The sequence below is a fragment of the Melanerpes formicivorus genome, unplaced genomic scaffold (genome assembly GCF_026170545.1).
Source record: "Melanerpes formicivorus ecotype bairdi unplaced genomic scaffold, bMelFor1.0.p_v2 SCAF_10, whole genome shotgun sequence".
NCBI lineage: Eukaryota > Metazoa > Chordata > Aves > Piciformes > Picidae > Melanerpes > Melanerpes formicivorus.
In genome coordinates, this window is record NW_027142362.1 from 3,227,366 (window position 1) to 3,246,236 (window position 18,871).

The window sequence follows — 18,871 nt, forward strand, 5'->3', positions numbered from 1 at the left end:
GCAACCTGGTCTAGTGAAAGGGGTCCTTGCCCATGGCAGGTGAGTTGGAACTACATAATCTTTAAGGCCCCTTCCAGCCCAAACCATTCTATGATTCTGTAATTAATGCAGGCAGTTGCCACCCCAAGACTGAGCTCTGGCAACTGATAAAGCTTGAATAATTTAAGAAACCTGCTGTCTAAATCACCATTACCTACAAAAGAAGAGGCATTGCATAGTCTCTGGGTCCTGTGCATTCTCTCCCTGTTCTGCCATCCTATACTTCCTAATTTAACAGTAATTTACAAAAGGTGGCTATGGATTAATTGCTTTTGTTTGAACTCAAACCTATTTTCCTGAGGTTCCTGTCTCAGTGCAGTCGTTTACCAAGGCCAGTCCCAGAGGGATGCTCACAAGGGTCACTGTCTGTAAGGGAAGAGTTTCAGACCCACACTCTGCACATCCAGAAACTGGATTTGGCATGGAAAAATGCTTGCAGCACCAGCCCTCGTAGGCAGAGCTACATGGGATCCAGAAAACACCAAAATAAGCACTCAGCACCATCCAAATCCTTAGCAGTTGTAAATTAGCCATGATTATGCCTTTCAAACAGAAGTGTGAAAAGTTGCCTAATACATCTCAATAATTAATAAATTTGAAAGACTAATGATCTAATTGCAGATACCCTGAAAACAGAGAAAGTCTAAATTAATCAGTCTGTGTGCAGGGAGTGATTCAGACTAATTGCTCTCAGCAACTGCATTCCAAACAATGGACTTGCTCTAAGCTGACAAACACCCAGAGCACCACAAACACGTCCCTGGTTTCAGCATGTACTCAGGCAGCCCAGACTGCTGCAGGACCATTGCTGCTTCAAGTCTGTGTTATTTTGTGCCCTTTTCTTTATTTTTCCCTTGGGAAACTGGGCTTTGGCACAGCAGCACAGCCTCTCTGCCAGCTTTGGGACCCCATGAAGCAAAGCAGCATGGCCTCTCTGCCAGCTTCAGGACCCTTTGTCAGGGGTTAGCGTTAGATGTGAGAGCAGGTGGTGATGTGCTCTGGATGGGAGAGGCAGGATGCACACAGAAAGGTGACAGCATTTTCTGTGCTCCTGCAACCTGCCCTGCTCCTTTTACACATTCTGCTGCTGCAGCACTGAGGAAAGAAGAGAGCAGAAACAGGAAACAAGGGAAATCTGAAAGAGAGAAGGGGCACAGAAATCCCACAAAAATCTGGAAAACAGAGCCATGCAGACAAGAGAGAGAGAGACAAAATTCACACTGGAATAACACAGCTGAAGGGATAAAAAAAAAAGACATCAGCCAGAGCCACTCACCAGCTGACATCACATTTCAGATATCTATTTCTTGTTTAACAGATGAAGAAACCCACTCAAGCTTTCAAAGTACAGGAGTTGGAAGCAGAAGGGGCTTCTCACCTCTACCAGCACTGAAAAGCTCCTTTTTGGGTTTGTTTTTTTTTGCTCTAGCAGTAGAGGTGGGTCTGTCAATTCAAGGAAGGAGGCACCTCCTCACAGCTGTGGGCAGGATATTTCTACTCACTGTCACAGTGTCACTTGGTGCAAAGGTGACTCATACAGGCAGCAATGTGTCCAGTCAGAGCATCTCAGAGCCAGGAGCAGGACATTTCAGATTTCATTAGACTGACTCAAACAAACACAAAGCATCACCCTGCCGAGTGAAAATGAGCCGGCAAGCAGAAATGGACTCCAGCCTCTCCCAGTTCAAAATGTCTTGTGGAGGCAGAATTTAGAAGCTTCACAAACAAAACAAAACAAAGGTGCAAGGAGGCATAAATCACTAGAGGTGCAACAAAACAACAGTTAGAACACTAATGGTTAAGATTGCTTAATATTTCTTAAAGCCCAGTAAGACAAAATTCTCTCTGCTTTCTGCAGAACCACCAGCACTCCACATAGTGAGTGAATAAAACAGATGTCTGCTTTTTTTGCTACTTGCAGTACTAAGAGGACATTGATCACAAACTCCTCCCTATCACTGAGACACATCACAGCATTTAGCAACAAAACAAACAAACAGAAAAACCCCACACAATTTTGGGGTACTGTGGTAGCTACACACACTGATCCGTAACACCTTCACTGTTTGGTTCATCAGTTACATGAACCATAAATATGGGAGGACTCATGCACCACCTACATTGGGCACTAAAAGGATGCCCAGGTGATGTGAATGCTGCTTGCCAAGTGCACCTTGCCATCTGCTCAGGCAGCTTCTCACGAGCACAGTCTGCTAATGAGACTGTACTCCAAGAAGCAGCAGCAAGAAGCAAGTAAATCAGACCCCTAGCAAGTTGATAGCCAACAGGTAACAACACATCTCTTATCCTTCACCACCAAGAGCTGACACTGCAGCTCTGACCTGATTTTTTCTGAGCCTCTCCCCTTTCTGCCAGCACCAAGATTTATCTCTAAACTGGACTCTGCTCCCTTAGCTGAGGTACCTATTGGGGGTTGCTGTAGGGAGGCTTTTTCTTTCCCATCCACTTTAATTAAATGAATAAATACACAGGAATTCTGAGCTATGCTTTTCCATACATTGCTGTTGCACTTTACAAGAAGCAAGAGGGAACATATGCTGCTGAGCCAGGTTCTTGGTCTGCAGAGAGCAGGAGGCAAAAGGCAAAGCAGGGAAGAGCAGAGGTTAAACAGGTAGAAACACAAATAATTAAAAAAAAAATCTGGTAAAGTGAAGAAGGAAATTAAATCACAGCAAAGGGAACACATCCTAGAAAGAACAGTACACAGTGAGCCAAAAAATCTGGGAAAACACCTGGAAAGTTTGGAGAAAAGTAAATCACATGTCAGAGGCTGTAGTTATCAGCAGAACTAACACCCATCTTTGCTCAGACAAGCACAATTAACTCCTACTTAATAACTGTTAAGCATATATTATTCATAGCTATATATATTCACAGGGAGAGCCCTGTGAATTTGCTGAGCAGAGCCAGGAGCTCCCAGCAACAGATGCTACAAAGGGCAGAAATATTTCCCCTTCCTTATACACCTTTGGTTTATTTTCATATACTTACAGACACACACAGAAATAAACTTCTTACACTGGGACAAAACAGAGGCAGAAACAGAGTCTGAACACCAGTACCAGAGACTTCACCCTGCACATTCCAATTTCAACTCCAAGTTATTCATCAAGTCCTGCACTAGCAGTTGCTGTAGAGCAGACGCACCAGACAAAGCTCTGCTGCATCCTCGCCCAGCCCTGAAATCGCGGCACTGCGGGCAGCAGAGGAAGCCGGAGATGAGCTGGAAGGAGCTGTAGGACAGCGCCGAGCCCCCAGATAGCGGCCAGGGGGAGGCAGTGGGAACTGTCAAACCCTTCGGCGGCAGTAAGCCCCGGTTCAGGTCCCCGCCGGCTGCGGTCGACGCCAGGAGCTGCCACCAGAGGGCAGCCGCCGCACACGGCGCTGCCTAGAGCGACAGAAGAGCGTCACCGAACCTTTCCGGCTGGAAAAGCCCTTTCGGATCACCCAGTCCAACACCGCACTGCCAGGTCACCGCCAAACCATGGCCCCCAGCATCACACCCACACGGCCCTGCAATCCTTCCAGGGATGGGGACCCCCTCACCCCTCCGGGAAGCCTGTTCCAGGACTTAACAACTCCGTGAAGAATTTCTTTCTAATACCCAACCTAAATCTTCTCCCAGCACAACTTGAGGCTGTCTGCTCTTGTCCTGTCACCTGTTCCTTGGGAGAAGAGACCAACCCTCACCCCTCTACAATTTCCTTTCAGGTACTTTTAGAGAGAAATGAGGTCTCCCCTCAGCTTCCTGTTGTCCAGGCTGAACAGCCTAGTTCCCTTATCCAGTCCCCACAAGAAAAAAAGTTACTATGACCACAGTGAATCAATGGAGGCAGTGCTACTCACACCTACAAACTCCACCACCACTGCTCCTACCTAATCAGAGTGGTTTTGCAGTGGCTCACACAAGGCTGACCAGAGGAATTTTCAGACTTCCAGCACATGCATAGAACACAAGACCAACCATTCAGCATTGCCCACTGGAGAGATCCAGCACCTTGGTGTACTCAAGGCCCTGGGAAAGAGACTGAAACCCTCTCTCAGCTGTGTCAGGCAGCATAGAATCAAAGAATAGTTTAGACTGGAAAATACCTTTAAGGTCATCAAGTCCAACTGTTAACCCAACCAATTCCAAGTCCACCACGAAACCACATCCTGAACTACAACTACACATCTTTCAAATACCCCCAGGGATGGTGTCTCAACCCCAGCCCTGGGCAGCCTGTTCCAGCTCCTGATAACCCTTTCAGTGAAGAAGTTTTTATTAACATCCAATAGCTCTAGAGATTTGCTGTTGCCAAAATGGGAATGAGGATGGCTTGGCCTTCAGCCCAAGCCACAGTCTGGCTTGCAGGAGACTCTGTCTGCAGACATGTTCCCATATTCAGATTATTCAGAGCAGACTGGTATACCCCAGTGCAGCAGTTGTATCTGCCATCCTGGTGGGTGGAGAAGAGGGAAGTCACATACTTCTCACCCACAAGTCTTCTCTGAGGTTTTCTTCTGTTGGAGAGACGAGCAAAGCTGACAACTTCCTGCTTCTAAAAGCATGTTGCACAAATGCACAGCTGATTGCAGGTCACACTTGAGTGCTATGCAAAGATCCGAAGTACAACAGCAGAGACCTGTTGCAGCCTGCAGCAGGCCACCAGCAGCACATGTTGGTTTGCCACCACTGCAACACAATGATGACTGAAGAATAATCATTAAGTCACTACTTTCACCACCTCCCGGTGCCTGTGCCAAAAGCAGGAGTTTCACTGTATGATGCATCACCTAACATCCTTCACTTACTGGGTGGTGGTCATTTGACACAAAGCAACAGAGACTCAAAGTGGGTTTTTTTCTTTCCCCTTGCTTACGTTGTTTCACTGTGGTCATTTGCCACAGAACAACGGAGACTCAAAGTGTTTTCTTCCTCCCCCTTGCTTACCTTGTTTCACTGTGGTCATTTGCCACAGAACAACGGAGACTCAAAGTGTTTTCTTCCTCCCCCTTGCTTACCTTGTTTCACTGTGGTCATTTGCCACAGAACAACAGAGACTCAAAGTGTTTTCTTCCTCCCCCTTGCTTACGTTGTTTCACTGTGGTCATTTGCCACAGAACAACAGAGACTCACCAAAATGCTTGGGGTTTTTTTCCCCTTGGTTTATGTTGTTTCATTGTGTTGTCTAGTGCTTCCCTAAGACAAGCACTCTCTTTCTGATACATGAAACACAGTGCATAGCAAACTGTGTTTTGCCTTCTATAGGAACACTGCTCTGCTGCAATTGTTCATTTCTAGCATCTCTTCCTGCAGTAGCATGCATCCTGGCTTGTGTAGCTTGCTAGTAAATCTGATGAACTGCCACACTGTAAAGAAATAGATGCCTCTGTTTACAGAGGCAAGATCTTAATCTAACCATTCAATTCCTTCCAAAAGCTCAGAGCTGGGAGGAAAAAATGAGCACACACTTGGCCAAGTGTTACTGTTTGCTTAAGACATGAAAAACTAGCATGGAAAAAGCTGTCTGAGATAATGGATAAGGAAAATCTCAATGAGCACCCCATGGGAGGTTTCTAAACCGATACAGGTCCCTCCAGGTGCAAATCTTCATAGGTTTCCAAGGTGTCCAAGCTTATTTTCTTTAACACTGAATAAACCCTGCTGCCTCACCTCAAAATCAAGACACTGCTCACACATTTTGCAATACAAAAGTATAAGAACTGTTTCCCCATAGATAGAATAGGAAATAAAGAATGAATCTAAAATGCAGAGCTCTCTTAACAGGTTCAGATCAAACGTCCTCAAGCAGCTGCTGCTGCTGTGAAGTCCTACAAGCCTCTGCCATTCCTCCAGCACAACATCTTCCCTCTGCAACAAGCAGAGAAACTACCAACAGGCTGCTTATAAACTCCTTTACTCCCTGTTGTAATAGCCTGAGAAGGAGCTAGGCAAACAGCAAGGACTTTCCCAGAGTCTCTCCAGGAACTCCTCAAACCTTTTCCAATTTTTCCTTCTTATGCTGCATCCCAAATTAGAAAGAGGATATTTGGCTTACAGCTCTGCTTCCCCACGCTCTCCCTTCTTCATGAAAATCTTTGCAGATAATCCAAAGAGCCATCCTAGAGCAGCTCCAGCATTTAACAGCTTTGCAAATATTCTTTGACCTGTTTTTTTTTAAGCTCCCAAGTAAGCACAGATGTCGAGTCCAGCCAGGAAGGTGCTTTTCAGGAAGGGCAGCAAGCAGAGGGAGGCTTCCTCCTCTGTGTATCTAAGGTGGATAAACTCAATTGCTGAGTGCTCTGACCTGAGCAAGGGAGACATGTCAATGACTTACTGCAGGAGAGATAAGAAGCCAGCTGCTGCTAAACTGAAGACAGTGAAAGGAGAGCTGTGTGAATTTGAAAGGAAAGCAGCTGAAAGGTGGAGCTCACCGCAGCGATCTCTGATAACCAGGTTCCGGCCTTCCTTCAGGTGGATGGTCAGCAGGTAGGCAAAGGGGCTGGGCAGATCACTCAAGCAATCATTTGCTTCCTCTAGAGCCTAAGGAGAACAAAGCAATCAGTCACCTCCTGAAAGGAACCGTGAATGAAGCAGGTGTTCTCAGCTTTGCAGAGAGAAAGTTCTGGCCTCTCCCTAGGGCAATCTTCTGCAGTAAGAAAAACATTAAACCACCAAGCCGACCCAAAACCATTTCTTTCCCAGGCTTTGTTTCATGATACAAAGAGCTAATTATCAGTGCCTGATACATTCAACAAAGCAAGGGGTAACACAAGGAGGATTCTACCTGAAAAAGACTCAGAAATGCCAGCATGGCTTTGTCAAAGGCCACCAACAGACTGCATTTCTCTTCTTCTAGCTGTTTCTTGTGTATTCACAGAACATCTCCAAGTTGAAAGGCACCCATAAGAACCATTGAGCCCAACTATGCTCATCTGAGGACCTCATGAGGAAGCACACATTTCATACAGGTACTAAGGAGACAGTATTTCTTTATACAGCTCTAAAAGAGAGAAATGCAGCAGTGGGCAATGCTACTTGTAAGGTTTTGCAGCAGCAGACTCAAGAGGATTCTTGTTCATCAGAGATGCTGCCAGGGTTACACAGCTCAGCATCAGCATCATCCTGCCAACATGTTCAGTGAAAACAACCAATGGACAGCACTTGAGAGGTTATCAGAGGGCAAAGGTAGAGAAGGTCATGTGGAATAGGCAAATATGCTCTACATGAGAAGGGCATATATCATAGCTGCTGCCTTTTCACTCTGCCTTAATACTGCTGTTGCTATCAAACCCTACAGTCATGTCAAGCTATTTGCTGTCCCTTTTGTTCCTGGGCTGCTAGTTAAATATTTATGCTGCTGCTTTCATTAGTTACCAGTAAAATAGAGAAGCTACAGAATGCTTCACAGAAATCCAGGACTTGTGTGTCTATTTAAAACATTAGCAACTGCTTGGCACTGCTGAAAAAAATAAACACACACTACAAACCAAACAACAACAAAAAAAAACCAAAATCACCACTAAATCAAGAAAACTTAAAGAGGAAAAAAAAAACCACTGGAGAAATCTCTAGAAGGTCTCTTCATCTGCTGGGGGTTTTAAGTAGCAAAGAAATTGAAGCTTAAATAAGTTGTGCTTCTGGTCAAGTTTCAAAATGCTTTTAAATGAAAGGGCTTACCATTTGATCCCCAAAAATCTGAGATGTTATGGCAGAGTCCAGATCCATCTCCCCACATGGGTACTATAAAAGAAAAACCCCAAAACCAGTGAATTAGACAACAGTAATAAAATCAAGAAAATACTTCCAGTATCAGTCAAGTACTCATATCATAGAATCAGAGACTCAATAAGGTTGGAAAAGACCTCAAGGATCATCAAGTCCAACCTGTCACCCAGCACCTCCTGACAACTAAACCATGGCACCGAGTGCCACATCCAATCCCCTCTTGAACACCTCCAGGGCTGGTGACTCCACCACTTCCCTGGGCAGCACATCCCAATGGCCAATTACTCTTGCTGGGAAGAACTTTCTCCTCAGCTCCAGCCTAAACTTCCTCTGGCATAGCTTGAGACTGTGTCCTCTTGTTCTGGTGCTGGCTGCCTGGGAGAAGAGACCAACCTCTGCCTGTCTACAACCTCCCTTCAGGTAGTTGTAGAGAACAATAAGGTCTCCCCTGAGCCTCCTCTTCTCCAGGCTAAACAATCCCAGCGCCCTCAGCCTGCTGTGCTCGAGGCCTCAGCCCTGCAAGTAAGATTTCACTTCCATGATGGACGAAATTGAACATGATGGCTCCCACAGCAATAGTAACTTGGCCACCTTGCAAAAAAACAGTAGAAGTAGGGAAAACATTATCAGCATAAAGAGCATCAGAAGAGTTCCTTCTCACAACAGAGCTGAGTTACAGCTGCTAAGGGAGCCCTAACTTTGAATTTCCTGACTAGTATGCATAAAATCTCACTTGTGTGCATTAAACCCAGCATTTCTCACAGTCTCCAGCTTCACAGGAATCTCCTTCAGGCACCACCATTGGCACTGATAATGGTTTCTCTTTACAGCTTGTTTTACATGGCACAAACATAGGATCAAAGAATTGCAGTGACATTATAAAAAGCAAAGTACCCTGCCTGCTAGCTTGTTAACATTTGTAATTGAAAAACCTACCCTCAAAGTTTGTCTTTATTCTGCTTTTTGTTTGCTTGCATTACATGGACAGATTTTGCACAAAGACAACAATTTGACATAGGAAAGCCTGAGTTTTCATTTGGCTACTATTCTAGGCAGCCAGCTGCAATGAGATGGCTGAATGTAGACAAAAGCCTCATTGAAAATATGGTCCTGAGATTTTGATTTGTGTCTAACTACAGTGGCATTTCTGAACTTTAAAGTATAAACTAAGTGGCCACATCAAGTACCAAATGCATCCATGAAAACAAATACACACCCCCACTCTCTTGTTTGAGATATTTATGTATATATAAATCCATCAAATGTTCCTTCTGATAAGATTTACAACATCTATCTCCTCCTTTTTTTCCTGCAGAGAAATGATTCAAAACACAAAGGCACAGAGCGCCTCAGCAACGGGACAAGGTTCTGGGTTGCCACTGACTCACCACAAGGTGTTGGTAAGAAAACAAAGAAGTGGTGTTAAAGCACTTCAGTGATGATGTATGACCACAGACAAAACCCCACTGCAAACATCAGGTTCAATGGCATTCCTTGAATCAGTCATGAAGGATCTGGAATGCTGGAATGTGTCCAGAGAAGGCCCACAAAATGAGCAGAGGGCTGGAGCTCCTCTGCTACGAAGACAGGCTGAGATAGCTGGGGCTTGTCAGTCTGGAGAAGAGAAGGCTCTAAGGAGACCTAATTGTGGCCTTTCAGTATCTGGAAGGGGCAACAAGAAAGCTGGGGAGGGACTTTTTAAAGTGTCAGGTAATGATAGGACTAGGGGGAATGAAAAAACCAGACATGGGTACATTCAGATTGGATGTTAGGAGGAAGTTGTTCCCCATGAGGGTGGTGAGACACTGGCACAGGTTGCCCAGGGAGGTGGTGGAAGCCTCGTCCCTGGAGATTTTTAAGGCCAGGCTGGATGTGGGTCTGAGCAACCTGCTGTAGTGTGAGGTGTCCCTGCCCATGGCAGGGGGATTGGAACTGGATGATCCTTGAGGTCCCTTCCAACCCTAAAATTCTGTGATTCCATGATTCTATGAAGGGGTTCAGTGCAACTTCTGTTGCTTCTTCCCCCTTCAGATTTGCCTAGCTGGACTGCTATAGAGAACAGATATAGCAAATCTCTCAGCAAATGGAGATATGGTACCTTGGCAAGAGCCTTTACTGAAGATGTCACACTGCAAGCACCGAGAGCTCTGCACTGAGAGCTCTGCACTGAGAGTTTAGGTGAGTGTAAAAGCCACAAACCCACACTGAGCACACGCATGAGGCTGGGACTGTATCTGATGGCATTGGGTGGCCAAAGGTAACCAGGAAATGAGTAGGTGGCATATGACAAGCAATTTTGGGGGGGAGAAAAGCCCTCAACCTACATTTTTTCTTTTTTTAGTTTGCTTTGTTCCAAGGATCTGCCTTCCTTCTGACTTACCTCACTGAACAGAGAATGATGCCCACAAAAAGCATGATGCAAGCTACTGTCGTGCTCTCTCAATACCAGGAAACCAATAACCTGCCAAAGGAAGACTTCAAACCAATGCATCTATTGCCCACTTTTGCATCTCAGATGACTATGGAAAGCAGCTACCGCAGCTGTAACACCTAGGTTATGGCTGAAAAGGTCTCAGAAGAAAGTCCAAAACCCAACCTTCCCAGTGAAAACTCCACAGGAGGAGTTACACTTGCACAAGAGATAAATAAAGTACAGATATTTCATGTGGCCACAATCTTCACCTGCTGTGGATATTATAAAGCCATCAGGCAACTCCATGGGGTTCCCCACTTTACTCAGGCCAGGAAGGGATTACATTTTCATGTTGGACTTGGATCCCCTTATTCATGGAACGTTCTATCCAGGCACAGAATTACTGATCACAAAGGCAGCAGGGGAAAGGAAATAAGGAGGACAAGATGGTGAATGCAGAAGAACCATTTTGAATTTGCATCACCTCTAATTAAGAGCCAAGGCAAAGGACAGCTGTGAGCATAATGCTATGTGTTCACTGCTCTCCATCACAAGCTTGTTGTGGTTAACTCCAGGCACAGGCAGTGGAGCTCACTTCACTCACCTGTCATCTTTCACCTCATGCCATCAAGAGATCTGGAGCGAGTGGACAAGTTGATTTTGCTACAGAGCAATCCTGGTAAAGCAATATTAATACAAAGAATGCTCCAGCAAATGTTGCAGCACCACATCTCAGAGCTCAGAGGGATGCAACAACTTTTTACTTACACAAGAAATTCCAACAAATAAGTATCATAAGCTCTCCAGAATGAAAAACAAAACAGATAAATCAAAATGGAGCAGGGTCATTTTGCAGCTCCACACTGACTGAAAGGATCTCTCAATTAGTCTCCAATAACTCGTACATCACATATGGTTTATGCTTATTTTAATCCCATATACATTCCTGGAATAGGGCCCCCTCCTCTATTCCTTCACACCCCAGGCACTTCAAGAGAAGCATAATGAGGCAGCCACTGAGCCCATCTGATGCCCAAGCACCCACCTCTGCCCCTTCATCTGTCAGGGTGGTGGTGCTCAGGCGGGCACTGTGCAGCAGCTCAAAGAGGTCGTCGCTGGATCTCCTCTTTCCCTCAGCCAGTGCGTTGCCCATGACTTGTGTGTCCGGGCTGGGCACCGTCACCTCCGCCTGTGTCGCCTGCTGCGATGGCCACGGCCAGTCCTCTCCTGCTGGCCTGACCGAAGCACTTCTGCTTTTCAAGGACATCACAGACCTGGAGAAGCTCTTGGGGGAGCAGCTGGACAACACTCGAGTACTCGAGTAAGTCGTTTCTTCTTCCGTGAGAGTCTCCACCTCCAGCATGTCTGGCACCGACAAGCTGAGGCGTCGGTCCAAGGAGTGGACCTTCCTCTCCACCATTTTGCTAGACCTCTTCTTTGTCTTCTTCACGCTCAGGTTTTGCAGGAAGGGTCTGGTTTTCTGCTTCAGGGATCCCCAGACGGATGGTTTGTCCAAGTCCATCGCTGCGAGGGCAATCTCAGCAATGCCTCCTGGGCGAAACGGCCTCAGCGCTTCCCAGGGTGACTAAACAGAACGTAGGAAGAAGGCAAGTCAATCACAAAAGTGAACAGCAGCTGAAGACTATGATTCATGTTGTCTCATCTTGAAACTTTCAGTCATTTTTCTAAACAGTTTAAAAAAGCAAAAAAGAAAGAAAGGCTCATGCTGCATTAGTAAGTGCTTCCCAGATACAATCTGGTGGGTAGGTTTGATTATCTGGGAGGAAAACAGTCAGAACAAGTATTTAATCCTACACCAAAATTCAGCATCTGCCCACTACTTCATGAGGGGCTAAGAAGAGAGGTTTTGTTTCTTCTGCCAAGTCCTCATTTGAGATTTATCCAATTTCAAACTGTTTCTGTACAAAACTTAACTGATGGGAGTTAAATCACAATAATGTTAGCATAGGGGGAAAAAAAACGCTGGCAAGGCTGGCACTGTGATTTCTGCCAATGCTTTCCCAGCCGACGCAGGGAGGTTCAGGCTACTTCCTAAGCTATATAAACTCTTACATGATGTGTTAGTGGACAAGCACAACACTGCCAGCAACTCCACAAACTGGCTGTGAGGCTGGAGAGGACATAGGGCATGAGAAATCCCAGTCGAGACCTCAAAACAACCCCTTACATTAACCCACTGCCAGCAAAAGTTGCCACCGCAGGATTAATTTTCCTCCTAAGGAAGGGAGCTGAGAGGAAATGAGGACCCAAAAAAATGGGGAGATGGAACACTTACAGATTTTGAACACCTACTGGTGGGACTTTTGTCTTTAAGTTGATTGATATTGAGCATTTATGCAGTCAGAAGAGGGTCAGAAGAGAAGATACCTACTGTATCTGCATGGTAAGGGAGCTGTCGAAGGGACACCTCTGCAACACAGGAATATCCTCACAGGTGGTGTCCTTTGTGATTAACAGCTGAGCAACCATCCTTGTTCTGTGAAGCAGAGAGAACCAAATCATTGTCAAAACTCACTAAGAGAAAGAGCTGATGAAACTTGCAGATTTATTCCCTTCCAGTCTCTAAGACACCCATGCAAAGGCTGCAGTATATACCTGTGTCCACACAAATGTGTACCCCTTGACTGCAAGAAAAAACACTGCACATTTGCACCTTAACAATTGCTTAGTTGACCCAAAATTATTTATCTCACTGCTTGCCTGACCACTAGGGAAAAATACCTGAACAGGAGATAAATACAAGTGTTGGATGAATCCAGAATCACTGTTTGCTTTCAAAGAAATGGACTCTTATATTCATTAAGTTGAATGAGCACAGCCAGTTCCTTCATAACTGACTTCAATATTTTTAGGGCTAAGCCCCTCCATACTTGCAAAGTTCAGGCATCTACACAAAAAAATCAAATGCTTAAAGTGTATTACTATGTAACTACACCTGCACAATCCTCCTGCCTTTATGTCTATATGTAAATGATTCATATCAGCATCCTTATATCACAAACAAAAAACAACAGCCTTTAATATCATTACATGCATTCACAGGGCAGTAAGACAGTTTGCACAAGGGGTGCAAGTATATCTATAGCTATCTATCTACATCCACTTAACACACAGTATTTTCACCTCTACCCCCAGAATTCAGACCTGGTATCATAGCACACATGGACAAACTGCAATTACCTTTTCCCCCTCACAGCATCACCGAGAAGCAAAAGCCATATGCTGAACCTCCTAAAGAGAGATGTGAGGCACACAAAAGCATGGCAGGGCTTTTTCTCACTGAAGTCAAGGTGAAGCACAAGATGATCAGATTTAGAGGGGGAGGAGAAAATGTCAACCCTGACACTGGAGATGCAGGGATGCTCATGCTAGAGCAGTGCCTGACACCCTACACAAGCTCACCAGAGACAGATGGATTTTCTCGTCATCTGATGGCTCTCACTTAGGTTCTTCCCTCTTTAAATGCAGCCACAGACCTCCTTGGTATTGCTACACCGCATGCCAATAGCACAAATTATTAGACTGAGCATATTTGCACAAAACAGCATGCAACATGCTGTTGGGATTCATTTAAACAACTCCTCTACTGCCAGGGCTCTCTGCTTTGCTCACTTACATGCACAGAAATCTGCTGAAGACACCACAAGCAAAAGCAGAAGCTAGCTCAGCATCCACTTCCCAAGGCTCTTACTGCATCCTATTCCCTTCCTGTTATTCTCTGCCCTTCTTACTTTGCCAGCCCACTGCTGTTGTTTTTATTTTGTTTGCTTTCAGACTTTGTTTCCTAGCAGCAGGCTTGTTCCTGTAGGCTTCCCCAGCTACTTTCCCCAAGTTGAGCGTGTGGTCTTTTTGTGTTTTGGTGGGGTTTTTTCCAGCTGCATTTCCTTGGTTGCTAAATAAAAAGGATGCAAAGATGGTGGAGGGACCATACTTAGGCTTGCTTGCATTTAGCCCTCAATGAGCAGAGTTCTCCTCAAGCCAGGCAGAATTATGGTGGAAGGGAAAAAAAAACCAACAGAAAAAGGAAAAAGAAAAAAAAAAAAAGAGAGGGAGAAGTTCCTGGCTTTTAAAAAGTCAGCAGGGTGACTCCAGCTACCTGCCTCTTAGCAGCTCCCAACTCCAGCTTCCCTGCAGTGTGCTTCTTAGCAGCTCCCAACTCCAGCTTCCCTGCAGTGTGCTCATGCAGCCCAGAAGGCAAGCCATACCCTAGGCTTCATCAGGAGGAGTGTGGCCAGCAGGGCAAGAGAGGGGATCCTGCCCCTTTACTCTGCTCTGCTGAGACCCCCACGTCCAATACTGTGCCCAGTTCTGGTGTCCTCAGTCTCAAATGCTTCAAAGAATCCATGCAGTTTCATCTCTTCCATCATGGAGAGATCACTTGCAATTGCACCTGTCATTTTTATTATACCCTTTCTCTGACTCCTCCTCTTTTGGGGGCCTCCTCTTTTGCGGTCAAGAAGAAAAGGATTAGTGGCAAAGAAGTTGGTCACAGCTCACCCTGTGCCTGATGTAACAAATATCTCTAGCATTTTAGTCTCCCTTAAGCATCTTCTAATGACAGTCCTTGGGATTTTGGGGGGTTTTGATGTGCTTTGTTTCATCTCACTATAGCACTCCCAACACACCCACTTAAATTGTTTTCATATTTAGAGCTAAATGGTTTTGTTAGATGTTCTAACAGGTGGCTACAAGAGATATTTCAAATGTCAACTGAATGCCTAGAGAAATCATTCTGTAATTCTACTTCACTTACCATCTTGTCAGGAAGCCAGAAAAGCCACAAGTGAGAAATACTGCAAGACACTCTGAAAACATTAGAAGAGTTCCCAGTATACCTAAACTGGCAAAGAAAACCACATTGATCCCCATACTGGAACTTATTGCATATATAGTCTTTCTTCATCATGCAACCATTCCCTGCACACCCAGGAGTACACAATGCTCACTGAAGCACCCAAAGCCATTCCCTGCTAATGCTTTTAAAAAGCATCCTCAAAGCCTGCATGATAAAAATGCATGTGAGCACACCACCAGCACTATTAAAACTTCCATAAATCTAATGATTATTGTACTCAATTTGCTTATCCAATTAAGGTGAGAACACTGGGTCAGTCTGCATGCCATCCATCTTCCTAAAGTCTGATTCAGGCAGTATGTTTTCAGCTACAGCTGAATGCTAGCCAACATTTAAACTCATCAGAGCTGAAAATACTAGCGTGCATTAGAGACTGTTGGGAAGATGTTCCTCACTTGCATGTGTCTTAACACAGGTTCAAACTGGAAGGAACTAACGAAACTCCCTCATTCTGAAAGCTCTGTTGATTCTGGCTGTTCTGGCAGAGGATATTCACTCTGATCTCTGCCTGTCTGGCACTGACTCACTGGCTTAAAACCTGAGGCGTGAGACATCTGTACAAGTTACAAGCAAAGATAATTACAATTCTGCTACACAGCATAGTCTTTGGCTATTGGAAGTTAAAAGTCCTTTGGATTGATAATTTCTCAATTCAGTGTGCTGAGAAACAAGGCTGACATCCAGGAAGAGGAAAAGGAACAGCAGAAAAGGAACTGGGATCCTCCTTTCATACCCTTCATTTCTCTTTTTTTTTGCTATAAATGTCACCCTCCTATCCTGCAAGCCATAAATTAAACTATTCTTCCCTGGGAGAAAAAGGAAAATATCAGGCAAATAGCTCTCAGCTGGCTAAACAACTGCAAGTGCTGGGCTGTTATTTCTGTAACAGACCATACTAAGCACTCCAGGCTTCTCATCACCGTTTAGAACGCAGTCAAACACGAATCATTACTAACAGCAGAGTTACTTCAGAAAAAGAGACCTACACTTCCTTCTTTGCCGGGGCTCATTTCAGTCCCTCATCTGCAAGTTCAGCAGGTTTTTTACAAGTGTCAACAGCCACAAGAGATAAGAGAATAGCATCCTATAAAGTAACCCTTCGTTCAGTCACCACTTTCTCCCAGAGCATTCCAAACCCAGCACCAGTTACACCTAGATATATTTGAAACACTTAAAAGGGAAGGTCTTACCAGGAGCAGATGTCCCTTGGATTATCAACACCTCCTGGAGTTGCCCTTTCTTTGCAGACAAAAAGCCCAAAAGGAAAGCTTGAGGCCATTTCTCTCTGGCTATGATCACAGAAGCTAACATGGGACACCGAATTCAATCTGTACATCACAACATTGAGCACCCAAGACAGCCCTTTTCCTCCTGCAGATGTCTCTTATACAGCATTATGGTAAATACCTGAACTTAAAACTTGATAAGGCACCAGGAAAAAAAAGAAAACAAAAAAAAACAACCAAATCTACTCTCCATCTGATTCTGCACAGGCTAATTACCCTGGGGAAATCAGGGTGAGGAGTATTTTTAGTACTAACAAGCATCAAAGGGAGCGCACCGCTGAAGTGGAGCTAACGTCTTCATCACAGGCTGCAAAAGCAGGGTCATGACTTGGCCAGCTTCCAAATCTTGCCACTGCGTTTGAGCTTAAGCTTCCCTGCAGGGCTTCAAACGACGCCAGGCTGGTGATACAGATCCTCCTCTTCGATCACTCTGTTGTTAACAGACTCATTTGCAAAGCATTGGGGGATGCTAAACTTACATACAAAGCGCAATAAAAGCCTGACCTGTTGCTGTCAACCAATTTAGTACAAGTGCTTCATAAAGGATAATTTTGTATGCCTCAGTGCTTGAATGGGAAGAAGATGACCCCAAAGAAACCAACCTTGCTTTCTCAGTGGAAGCTGAAAGAAATGCAGAAGATCACAAACACTCTCCAGGGTAAGCAGAGAGCTGAAGTAAAGCATGGTTGCTTCATGCACAGAATACAAGCCTCTTAAGTATAATGTGTTTATTTTTTGAAGGGTTTGGGGTTGTTCCTTGTTTGGGGTCTTTTGGGGAGGGGTGGATGTTATACATCCCTGAGTTCCTACGTTGAGCATTTAGAGCTCAGCGCTTGCCTTCTCATTTAGCTGGCTCAAATGTGATGATGAGCTCCACCTTTCACAGCCACATGAAACCAGCACACACCTTCCTCCACTTGTCACAAGAGAGGAACAGGGATGCTTAAACTCCTTAGAGACTCTTTAGCACAATCTGGAGAGCTTTTCTTCTCGACATGTATGAGCAGACAGTAACTACAAGAAGTGACAGAATGACCAGCTGCTACAAGCATCTTAAAATAGCAGCTGATAGTGAAAGTTACTGTGAAAAAAAACCAAAACCCATACCCCTGCACCTGTCTCCACCTCACAAAGTATTCCTTTTGGTTGGTTTCTGTCTGCTCTACAAACAAGAGAAAGGATGAGCATGTGTAGGGGAAATGAAGGCTCTGGGTGTGTTTTTACAAAAATACTTCACGAGTTCCTTCGACTCTTTCAGCTTCCTTCAAAATATTTTGGCTTGTAATTGTACCTGTGCAAGCCAGAAGGCCCCTTCAATCTTTTCAGACTGATTGATGGCACTGTACCAAGCTGATACATTCAAAATATGATCTTCACAGTGCAATCAGGCCTGCTGAGCATCAGCCCTCTCTGGGGACACATATGCATGAAGATCTGCTTCCTGTAGCCCTGTACCACAGGGGATGATGTGCACATCAAACCAGACTCCAGAGAAGATCCCAGAGTATGGCACTGTGCCATGTGCTGAGATCACACCAGCAATTAGGACTGATTTACCACTGACTCTATCTGCTTCATACTTTGCCTCATTGCTCCCAATCACATTGGGTGATCCATGGGAAAGGCGACATCTACAGCAAGGCACCTCCAGGAGCTTGGGGGAAAAAGAAAGCTGGTGAGCATCAAGTGGAAGGAGAGATGTAGATACAGAGCAAGAGTGAGATAAGGGCAGCTCTAAAGTGATAGAAAAATGAGAGCTTTATCAGGGCCTTCATGAGGAGCAACACACGATCAGGAGAGGCAGGGACCCATGTGCTGGAGGAGCTGGTGCCTGTTAGAGGAGCTCCTGGGGGAATCCAGCCCTGCAGCCTCCTTCCTCCTCACTCTCTCCTTCAAGCTCTTGTTCACCTCTTTCATAACAAAAGGTGTATTTTTGTACCAAGAGGTGCACAGAAATAGATCATCCCTTTTCATAACTCTCAGGGAAAACAAACCTAGGAAGGAAACTGAAGACTCATTTCCACTGGAGGCCAAATCTGCCAGTGCCTTTTACTAGCACTTAAGTCACATAGTTAACTAAGTTTGAATTCATATGCAAATTTCTTGTGCATGTGCCAGCATTGCTCCCTAAATAACGACTATTACTGTCACACCACTTATCAAAACTCAGTGACTATAGAGGAAAGATCTATTAAAAGCTCTGTGTGATTCTTTATTTAACAACAGTTTACCAAAGCAGCCTAAAGAGAACATTTTTGATCCAGAGAAATCGCCTGCTGCTAACCTGAAGAGGACAAAAGCCTGTGCCAAGCAAGTGCAGTCTGACCTCTTTTCTTCCTTGCTACAACATGTTCCTCTGCCCAACAGCCACATCAGGGCCAGAGCTCCCAGCGAAAGCTGGGTACACAGGAGATGGAGATGGCTTTGATTCTGTACTGTGATTAAATGTCCTTTCACATTAAACATCTCCATGCAGTCTGGGTACATCCTTAGATAAAATGGAACCATAGAATCATTAAGGTTGG

At 45.0% G+C, this 18,871-nt stretch overlaps 1 protein-coding gene across 2 annotated transcripts in view; it reads right to left on the reverse strand.

Moving 5' to 3' along the window:
- Window positions 1-18,871, reverse strand: part of MCTP2 (multiple C2 and transmembrane domain containing 2) — a 139,796-nt gene that overhangs the window by 97,830 nt on the left and 23,095 nt on the right. For both annotated transcript variants that reach the window (XM_068143357.1, XM_068143358.1), the window contains 4 exons: window positions 12,577-12,681; window positions 11,230-11,769; window positions 7,724-7,786; window positions 6,478-6,586 (listed from right to left, as the gene is read on the reverse strand). In XM_068143357.1, coding sequence (XP_067999458.1) covers window positions 6,478-6,586; window positions 7,724-7,786; window positions 11,230-11,706 — 649 coding nt within the window. In that variant the 5' untranslated portion in view covers window positions 11,707-11,769; window positions 12,577-12,681. The remainder of the gene's footprint in view (window positions 1-6,477; window positions 6,587-7,723; window positions 7,787-11,229; window positions 11,770-12,576; window positions 12,682-18,871) is intronic.